Source organism: Mandrillus leucophaeus, unplaced genomic scaffold, assembly GCF_000951045.1.
Source record: "Mandrillus leucophaeus isolate KB7577 unplaced genomic scaffold, Mleu.le_1.0 Scaffold72, whole genome shotgun sequence".
Classification (NCBI taxonomy): domain Eukaryota; kingdom Metazoa; phylum Chordata; class Mammalia; order Primates; family Cercopithecidae; genus Mandrillus; species Mandrillus leucophaeus.
This window is the reverse complement of record NW_012107808.1, coordinates 4,039,533-4,050,657: the sequence shown is the minus strand read 5'-3', so window position 1 is coordinate 4,050,657 and position 11,125 is coordinate 4,039,533. Positions and strand designations below refer to the sequence as shown.

Below are 11,125 nucleotides of genomic sequence, written 5' to 3'. Positions count from 1 at the left end.
GAGCAACTTTCAGTCTTAAAGGCTTCATTCGTGGTTAGTGCCCTGTAGAAGTGGACAGTTTGTTTATGCTGTATTTTTACTGTACCTTTTCTATGTGTAGATACATAAATACTTACCATTGTGTTACAGTTGCCTACAGCATTCAGCAGTATATAACATGCAATACATGTTTGTAGCCTGGGAGTAATAGGCTGTCTCATATAGCCTAGGTGTATAGTGGGCTGTACCATAAGCACACTCTTCACACAATGAGATTGCCAATGATGCATTTCTCAGAAAGTATCTCTGTCATTAAGCTACGCATGACTATACATTATTATTGACTGTAGTCACTCTGCTGTGCAGTAGATCTCAAAACTTGTTCCTTCTGTCTTCTGAAACTTTGTACCCTTTGACCAGCAACTCCCCATTCCCTCCCTCCTCAGCTTCACCCAGGCCTGGATTCTTCATATAAGTGAGATCGTGCGGTATTTGCCTTTCTATGCCTGGCTTATTTTACTTATGGGCCTTCCAGGTTCACCCATGTTGTCGCAAATGACAGAATTTCCCTCTGAATTTAAGGCTGAATAGTTTCCCATTCGATATCAGTACTATGTTTTCTTACATTCATCCATCGATGGACACTTAGGTTGAGTCCATATCTTGGCTTTTGTTAATTATGCTGCAGTGAACCCCTTCAACATACTGATTTTGATTTTTTTGGATATATATCCAGCAGTAGGATTGCTGGGTCATGGTGGTTCTGTTTTAAGTTTTTCCGTGATGGCTACAGTAATTTACATTCCCACCAACAACGTACAAGAGTTCTCTTTTCTTTGCATCCTTACCAGCAACCTTTCATCTTTTTAAATTAATTTTGAGTGAAGGGACAGGGTAAAAAGGTAGAGAGACTTCTTAGAGATTTTGGTGGAAGATACAAGCAAAGAAAATAATATGAGATTATGTCTTGGTAGCAACCATTGCACTTTGCTTTTTTCCGCTTACATCTTGGAGAGCACTTTAAAAACATTATTTTGGAATAATTTTAGATTTATAGAAAAGTTGCAAAACTAAGAATAGTACAAAGAATACCCATGTATCCTGTACCCAGATTTAACTGTTGTTAGCATTTTATACCATTGTTTGATCATTTGTGCCATTTTCCCTGTCTACTTACCTACGTGTGTACCTGTGTAATTTTATTTCTGAATCATTGATTATAAGTTATATCCATCCTGACCTGATTATAAGTTATATTACTCCTGAGTACTTTAAAAGACTAAAACAAGGTAGCTAAGTAATGAAAAAATAAGCCAAACCAGAAACAATCTTAATGTCTATCAACAGGAAAATGGATAAAATGTGATATAGTCATATAATGATACATTAAACCACTATGAAAATTAATGAACTGCAACTACAAGCAAAGTGAATGAACCTAAGAAACATTATATAGAGTGTGAAAGGCAAAGCTCAGGCTGGACGTGGTGGCTCGCCCTGTTGTCTCAGCTACTAGGGAGGCTGAAGTGGGAAGATTGGTTGAGCCTTGAGAGGTCAAGGCTGCAGTGAGCTATGATCATGCCACTGCACTCCAGCCTGGACGACAGAGCAAGACCCTGTCTCAAATAATAATCATAACTTTAAAAAAAAGGCAAAGCTCAGAAAACTACATACTATGGTATAATACTGTCTTTTTAAAAGGCAAGTTAACAATGAGCAAAATTCAGTCAAGTAGTTACCTCTGGAGGGGGAGACAGAGGGCTGGGACAGGGAAGAAGTACGCTGGTAGATACAACAATATTGATAATGTTTTAGTTCTTAAGTTGGGTAGTGGATTCATAGGCGTTTATTATTATCATGCTTCATAGCTTACAGATATAGTGTATGTATTATTTTGCATTTTTCAAAATTTCAAAGGCAGCAAAGGATGTTGTCTAAATAGAATTTATAAAAGAGAGGAGTAAAAGAGAGTATGTCATGCATGGTTTGATTGTGTATGTCTTACATCCCTAACTAAAAGTGTAAATTAATTGAGCATAAAGACCATATTTAATGCTTCTATTTTATTATCTATATTATAGATTCTATAAAACCTGTAATTCCGTCTACAAAATAAGGATAGTCTGTGTTTATTGATTACGTGATTTGAAATAGCTATAAAACAGTAAGTTTAAACACTTTATTTTCAGTAAAATTCACATTGTTCTGTTGGGGAGTTTTTCTCACACAGGTAGGAAATTTCCAAACTGCTTCTGATGTATTTATTACACAATATATCAGAAGGCCACTAAATAGTAGCATTTGGTTAAGAAAAATTTAAAGAAAAAACATTCTGTTAAATTTTAGTGGTAAATATATAAGGGATATAACTTCTGCTTGTAAGCAAGGACATTTAAAAATAAGAGTTATGGGTGTGTCAGTATCATTCATATGAAAAAGTTACCAGTTCAGATTCTTACCGATATGCTGAAACCAATAGTGAGTTACTCAGGCTAGAAAATATATCTGAGGCTACATTTATATTTCTTTTAGAATCATACCTCATGTTTGCTAAGTGAAGCTGATGATTTTGTGTGGATTACCTGTGATTTTGTTTCATCCTGGGCCAGTATGCCCCAGTACCCAGTATGCCTGGGGTTCCCTCACCTCTCCCTCCCAGGAGGAGAGAATGGGAACTTGGTTTTACACTAGCCTAAACTAAACCGAGTAATGGCAGAGGTAAATCTGCTGCAACAGTAGTCATATAACCCTTCCAAAATCAAATAGAAATTATTTTGAGATTATCTACTGTTCTTGATACCATCTTTTAAACTTCATTGCTACAGATATGTGAAATTGGAACATGGCTGTGCAACAATCAGCAGAGTGTTTGGAGAACAGACACATATTAAGGAGGACTCCAGTAGGTTTTTACCAGCTCTGATCCTGGGGCCAAAACAAATTATTATCTCCTGTTCAGTTGGCAAATCCTCATTGGTCAGCAGTTCATAATTTTGTATTTGTTTATAAGGTTTGTATTTGCCTGTGCAAGCTGACAACACGTTTCTAAAAAGGCCTCGTCCTCAGGGCCAAGACTATATTTCACATAAAGCAATATGTTCACCACAAATCCCCAGAAGACTAGATTTTGAACATAAAAAAAATATTTTTTGTGGTTGGGCATGGTGGCTCACGCCTGTAATCCCAGCCCTTTGGGAGGGTGAGGTGGGAGTATCCGTTAAGCCCTGGAGTTTGAGACCAGCCTGGGCAACATGGTGAAACCCTGGCTCCACAAAAAATACAAACATTAGCTGGATGTGGCAGCACCTGCCTGTGGTCCCAGCTACTCAGGAGGCTGAGGTGAGAGGATCACCGGAACCCAGAAAGTGGAGGCTGCAGTGAGCTGTGATTGTGCCACTGCACTACAGCCTAGGCAACAGAGTGAGACCCTGTCTCAAAAGAAAAAAAAAAAAAACGTATTTTTTTCTACTACATAGTAGGTTTACTGTCATTAAGAAAAGTCTAGCAGACGAAAAATGCAGGGTGAACTATTTATGCATCATGATACATGTGGAATTCATTTTATTCTTTTTCCATAAATATAGTGCTTTGTCATTACTTCTGGTAGTTTTATTCCTCGTTAATTTTCCTTTGTTATGGAGAGTCTTGATATCTGTTTGGATTAACAGGTGCACTTAGCATTAGCTTTTTCTCTGCTGAATCTTTGCCTCAAAACAATAAGAGTAAGTAAGGGTGAGGCACTGCACTCCTTTTTTTTTTTTTTTTTTTTTTAAATAGCTGAGCAGGAAGTTTGCCTCTGACAGGGTATTGTAATCAGGTTTATCACAGGAGCCTGCTGTTGTGTAACAGAAACTCTAGCCTGTCCTTACCTGTCTTAAAGTATTGCTTCATGAAGGAAAATAAACTCGCTGTAAATTCGTGAAATTCAATAAAATGCTTTCCCAAGCACTCTGTTTTTAATGCATGCTGGAACAATTTATTGTAGCTTTGTGGTCTTTTAAAAAAAGTATTAAACTTGTAATTTCTTACTATTGAAATGGACCTGTATCACTCTAGAAGCCCTGTATGTCACATTTATTATACCTTTTAGACATATCCTCAGCCAAGTGTAGTAAATGTCCACACTCCCTCCCTTCTTCCCTCCCTTCCTTCCCTCTTTTTTCAAGAAGAGATGGTTTGTGTTGCCTTCAGATGACTGTTGATTTAATTGACAGGCAGCTTTTCTTCATTGTGTGCTTTTTGCTTTTGCTCACAAAAGTGCATTCACTATTCTATAGTATGTTGAAACTTTTAAATGGAAACGGCTTTTCATTAACAAAGGACACCTTTTCTTCCCTGCTTCCATGCCTTAGCTTTCTCCACTAAGTCTTGGCTTCTTCAGCAGCTGTACCTCCACCAGAAATGACAAAAGGTGCAATTGTGCTAGGAGATGGCGATGAAGATATGCCAGTGGAGTTTTGTGTGTGGGCTGCTGGGGACTGTTTTCCTTCTGTGTTTGGTTTTGTTTTATTTTTGTTATTCCAGAAAGTTGAGAGCACATCTAAAAACCAAAAAAAAAACAAAAACCAAAAAAACCCTTTTCAAACCTTTATCCCAGGTGAGCTGTTTCTTTCCATTAAGTTGTTGTGTTAGTATTTCAGTGGCCCCTCTGTCTTAATTACAACAAAATCTGGCAAACCTCACTTAAAGCAGAGGGACATGGAATACAGAGAGAGTTGATGTGGTTTGTTTTCTTTTTCCAAGCAGCGTGAGAGTCTCAGTCTTCCTGCCATTACCCTGACTTAGGAGCAGAGCTCAGGAGAGGTGTGCAAATTAAATTTTAGTCTTTCCAGCCATCTCCTTTTTCTTAGTTGTGATTCGTGAGCCCAGGTAGATAGCCAGTTCATTTCATTTACTTAAATTAATTTGGAGATAACCCTCTTCTCCTTTTTCTGCCTCTGCCTCTTCTGCTGCTCCATTTGTGACTCAACTTTCTGGAGTGTGGTGCTGACTTGAAGCCCTATTTACTTCTAGCAAAAATCTTTCAGTTTACCTCGTAGAATAAACTGAAAATCTAGTTATCTTTCAGGGGCACCATCTCTTCACAGCATACCAAATAATCAGATCATTGATTGAACCAAAGTATTTGGTCTAGACATACTTGTCTGTATTAGATACAATTTATTCTGTCAGTGACTTACAATAGGTCTACTTCTATCTTTTCAGCCTTGATTTTCTTTATATATTTTAAACCTACAGATGAGTTTAAAAATAGATAATATGTAACATAGATACTGTTCTACCACAGTCCTTGGCAGTGTTTCTCAATCCTCTCAAGAGTTAGTCATTTCATCATCCCTCGCTAGACTCAGCAAGAAGGGATAAAGAGGAAACTGGAAATTTATTCTGAAGTACATCTCCAATATTTTGAATGTTGATCAACAGCATTCTGATCTTCTCCCTGAATGAGTAAAAAGAAAAGATGTAATACTGGGTCAGCCAAACCCACTGCGTGGCACTTAGCCAGGATGATTCATTTTGCCTTGGAGCAATCTTACACCCTTTGTGAAACTGGGTTTCTTTTGGTGGAAGGAAGAAAAAGTCTCCTCCAGAGCTGTCAGTCACTTCTTAAGCACCTTCAAATGAAGGCCTTATTGGATTGTTTTGATCTGCCGGGAGTCTTCAAACCTGACTCTGGATTTATTCACCTTCTTACTCTGCAGGCCACATGTAGTGCTTGGGATTGTTTGTGCAATCTTTGTTAGCATAATAATCTGACAGGTTTCAAGTCTACTTGAGGGAAATTGAAGTGAGCATGATGATCGGGTTCCCTCATTTCTACTCTTCCCTCCCAGACAGCATGAGGGAGACAAGCCAGCTGGTGTTTTCTTGTGTTCCTGGCCCACTTCCCCGTGCCCCCCCGCCCCCCTGCCGCCCCTGGCTACCATCATCTCGGCCTCACTGGAATGTGTATATGTGCCTCTCTTTCCAAACTTGGAGAGTTAAACTATCTGAGCACTTCCTCCTGTCTACAAGAAAAATAGCCTCTGCATTTTATTTTTTGTTTCCTGAAACTGGCATATTCTGTTTTCTGGGGATCCATAGCAATTTCATTAATCTCTAGACGCTCTCAGGCTTTAGTGTGCTTAAGAATATCCTGGAGAGCTTGTTTAAACTGCAGATTCTTAGACCCAGTGTCAGAAATGGATTCAGTAAGTATAGTGTGGGCTCTAAGAAGATGTTTTTTGGAAGCATCTTGCAAGGGATTCTGATGGAGATTGTGCTTTGAGCAGTGCACATAAGCCTTATCTGTATCTCTGTCTGTCTTTTGTTATTTCACCTTGTCCCACAGAAGAGTTGAGGTAGAATTAGCAGATAACCAACGGGTCAGTATAAAACAAAATGCTGCTATACCTTATTAAGTATGTGTTGTTTTAAACAGGATTCTGTTTAAAACTGTTTGGGAACTATGTCTATGTAGAAACTGGTCTATGAGTTTAACATATATGAAAATAGTGAAAATCAAGGCTAAAAAGATAGCAGTATCCCTACTCTCTGTGTAAGTCATTGACAGAGTACATTATATCTGATGGATAAGATTCTGGCAGGCTTCTTATTCTGGGATATGCAAACACATCTCTTGGTGTTACATTTTTAATAATTATAGTTTAATAACTCCATATTTCCCCCAAAGGTATATTTCTATTTCTAAGAGGTTTTGTGTAAGATAAAAGTAGATATTAGCAAATGGTATAAATTTTGAATGTCTGTATATTTCATATATGCTGAGTTTTTAAAATTTTTCAGCTTTATTGCACGTCTAATTATGACCTCTTTAACATGTTGTGTGTGTGTTTTTTTCCTTTAGACAGACATTACTTAGATTCCTTTTTTCTTTTTTTTTCTCCTGCCACCTTTTCTGAGAACTTAGGTTCCATTTTATACTTTTTTTGGTGGCAATATATACGTAAAAGTTACCATTTTAGCCATTTGTAAGTGTGCAGCTCAGTGGTATTGAGTGTATTTACATTTTTGTGCATCCATCACCACCATCCATCTCTAGAATTTTTTCATCTTCCCACATTGAAACTCATAGGCATTAGACACCAACTTCCCATTCCCCACTTGTTCCATCCTCTGGTAACCCCCGTTCTGCTTTCTGTCTGTAGGAATTTGACTTCTTTAGGTATCTCATAAATGTGGACTCATACAACATTTGTCCGTTTGTGTCTGGCGTCTGGCTTATTTCACTTAGCATAATATCTTTAAGGATCGCCTATAGTGTAGCTCGTGATGGAATTTCATTCCTTTTCAGGCTGGATAATATTCTGTGATATATATAAAACATTCAAAATCTATACTACTTGCTAATATCCAGCTTTATCTTATATAAAATATATATACATTTATGTACATACATACCACATTTTGTGCATCCATTCATTGGTGTACATTTGGGTCATTTCTACCTTTTGGCTATTGTGAGCAATGCCAACAGGAACATTGGTATACAAATATTTGTTCGCGTCCCTGCTTTCAATTCCAGAAGTGCTATTATTGGATCATATAGTAAGGCTATGTTTAATTTTTTAGACAACCATAATATATTTTTGAATGTTATTTTTTTCTTATTATAAAAGTAATGTATTCAGAATTAGAAGAAATGTAGAAAATAATGAGAAGTATAAAGAAGGAGATGAAAATTACAGTCTGATTTCTCATGAATGCCATTAACATTTGCTATTTTTGATTGTCTTATTTAATGTGCATAAACATATTTGCAAAATTAGGATTGAAGCGTATATACAAATTTGTCTCCTGCATTTTAAAAATTGAGTATTGTACTATGAATATTTTCCTAAGTCATGAAATAGCCTATCAAAGCACGCTTTCTTAGCTGCTTAATATGATGCATGATATGTATATCTAACATAAATATCCAGTAATAAGGAAATGATGGATTCATAAAGAATATTTTACAGTCACTCAAAATGATGTTCTCACAGGTTGTCTCGTGGCATTAGAAAATTCTCACAAAACATAATGTTAGGTCATAATTCAGGAGATGAAACTATATTCTTAATCTAGTTTGTACAAAAGCTCTCAAACAGGCAGGAGCTTGGCCTAAGAGCAATGTAAACTATTAGAGGGATTTTAGTATGGGAAAGACATACCCGATTTTCATTTTATAATCTTACCCTGGGCTGGGTGCAGTGGCTCATGCCTGTAATCCCAACACTTTGGGAGGCCAAGGCAGGCGGATTGCATGACCCTAGGAGTTCAAGACCAGCCTGGGCAACATGACAAAACTCCATCTCTACAAAAAACAGAAAAAAATTAGCTGGGTGTGGTGGCGCATGCCTGTAGTCGCAGCCTACCCAGAAGGCTGAGGCAGGAGGATCACTTGAGCCCAGGAGGTCAAGGCTGTAGTGAGTGTGATCATGCCACAGCACTCCAGCCTGGGCAGTAGAGTGAGACCCTGTCTCAAAAAAATAAAATAATAAAATAAAATAAAATCTTACCCTGGCTCCCAGTTGCAAAGAGGTAGAAGCAGATATAGGGCTGTCAGGAGGTTTTTGATAGTTCGGGTCTGGGGTAGAGTTGTGATGAGAAGGACTATCACTGAAGACCAAGCTTGCAGGTGGAGTGAACAGTCTGTGGAATGGAATGAATGTGGTGTGTGAGGAAAGGGAGGTGTCAAGGATGTTCCTAAATGTTTGCTTTTTGTGACTGGGTAAGGAACACTGCTGGAGGGATTAAAATTTAGGGATGTGGAAGATGTTGGGATATATAAGTTTGACATACTAGAGAGATAATCCAAGTAGAGATGTCAAATAGGCTGTTGAATTTAAATCCCAATGTTATAAATATGGATGTGCCCAAATGAACTGAGAGGAAAGTCCACCCAGATCCTAACAGAGGGTTTCTCCAAGTTGTCAGAGATTTTTATTATCTTTTAGTATAGAATTTTATATTTCCTAAATTTTCTATAATGTTGATGTGTTATTTTTATAATCAAATTTAAATGTTGCTAACATACATTCATCATGGCTTTATTTATACTGGTTTAAAAATGGGAAACAACATAAATGCATAACAATGAGACAAGATTGGTTAAAAGAAAATGGGATGGGATTGAAAACCCTTTTGCCACCTTTAAAAAAATATTTTGAGTGTTACTCAAAAAGGAAAAGTTAGTTCTGTTTAAAAATAAAAGAAATTTTTAAAAATGAAATCTATAATACTGAATGGAGACTAGCAGAATCTGGAATCTAATCTATAGGGTTTTAAATAGTTAGATAAGCGCACTTGATAATTATTTTCTCCTCAATTCATATTTGAAAGAATAGTGGTCTCTTTGTTACCAGATGTTGAGTTTGATGTATCAGCTTTTAGTGTGGAAGTTTTGAAAATATCCTAAATCCTTTTAACCTACCAAGTCGCTTTTCATTAATGACCTTACACATACTTATGAATTTATCATCCGTTAAATCATTTTTTAGATGATTTTTTTTCTAAGGGGAACATTTACCGCTCTAGTGTTTTGTTTGCAGATAAAAGTACTTAATTGCATCTCTTACCTGCATTATTTAAAAGCATTAAGATTGCCATAAATCTTATTAGTAATGTTAAATTGTCTCAGCTTGAAAAGATGTTTCAAATTCTGTGCAGAATGAACCAGAGGTCTAAATTAATTAATTTTATAAATAAAAAAGAAGTCACGTTCTTTTCAAAGGTTGCTGAGAACTTATTTTTCTTTTCTCTTTTTAAAATTCACAGATTAAAATACAATTAATAGTATTTTAGTGTACAAGTAGATTAACTGTATCCCAACATTAAAGAAAATCTTAAAATGCCACATTGCTACTTTGGATTAACAGAAAATTACTTTGTATTCTTCAGCTACAGATCAATCATATGTTGGTAATATAACATAAACTGAAGGCATTTTTCCTAAGGAAATGTAAGAGTTTAGCTATTGAAATAGTTGTACCAAAATAAATGTAATACAGAGAAGATTTTAACTTCAGGCAAAGGAAAATCACGCATAGTTATAAATTCTAAAAATTCACAGTATACTTGTTTCTGTATAAGCATATACCCCTGTACCATTAAGGTCTTTCCACCTTTGTATTTGAACGATGATTTCTCCCACAAAGGTGATGCATGAAGCTTTTTTTTTTTTTTTACTTTTTATTGAGGTAAAATAGACACATAGGAAAGTCTACACATCATAAATGTATATACAGTGTGATGAATTTTCACACCCTGAACACAGTCACATCCCCAGCACCCAGCTTCATGGAGAAGCATTACTAGCACCCCAGGAGCTCTGCTGCGTGTTCCCTTCCAGTCCTGTCCTACCCACCCTTAGAGTAATCACATCCTGACTTCTAACAGTACAGAAGTTGGGGACGGAGTTACCGAGTTTTATACTTTATATAAATGGAATTGTTCTCTTTTGCATCTGGCTTTTTTCTTTGAACATTATGTTTTGAAGATTGACTCATTGTTGCATGTAGCACATTCACTTACTGAATACTGTTCCATTGTGAGATTATATCACAATTTACTGATCTATTGTAGATAAGTAATTTATGGACATTTGAGTAATTTCCAGCCTAGAGTTGTCACAAATAGTGTTGTTATGAACATCCTAGTACATGTCTTTTATGGTCATGCATACACATTTCTGCTGGGTATACATAGCTAGGAGTAGAATTCCCTTGACCTAGGAGGTACATATGCTCAACTTTAATAGACACTGCAAAATGGATTTTCAAAATTTTTATATTAGACTCAATTTTAATAGTGTTCTACCATATCAGAAATGTTAGTTTTCTGAAATCTCGCAAGCACATGTGTGTTATAACCCGATAACTTTCTATTTTGTACTATAGTTATTTATCCAAGCCTTATGTCCTTTCTCGATTATCAACTCTTTAAAGAAATTGTCTTATTCATCTTTTTATTTCTGATATTATGTTATTCATGTTTTTATTTCCCAAAGTACTTTGCCCAATTCCTTGCATATAATAGGCTGTAAACTAATTTTTTTTTTTTTTTTTTTTTGAGACAGAGTCTCGCTCTGTGCCCAGGCTGGAGTGCAGTGGTGCGATCTCGGCGTACTGCAAGCTCCGCCTCCCGGGTTTACGCCATTCTCCTG

At 36.6% G+C, this 11,125-nt stretch overlaps 1 protein-coding gene across 1 annotated transcript in view; it reads left to right on the top strand.

Moving 5' to 3' along the window:
* TAF1B (TATA box binding protein (TBP)-associated factor, RNA polymerase I, B, 63kDa) overlaps positions 1-11,125 on the top strand; it is a 96,870-nt gene that overhangs the window by 57,239 nt on the left and 28,506 nt on the right. The window contains exons 10-12 of the mRNA XM_011965306.1: positions 3,104-3,133; positions 8,698-8,738; positions 10,600-10,624. Coding sequence (XP_011820696.1) covers positions 3,104-3,133; positions 8,698-8,738; positions 10,600-10,624 — 96 coding nt within the window. The remainder of the gene's footprint in view (positions 1-3,103; positions 3,134-8,697; positions 8,739-10,599; positions 10,625-11,125) is intronic.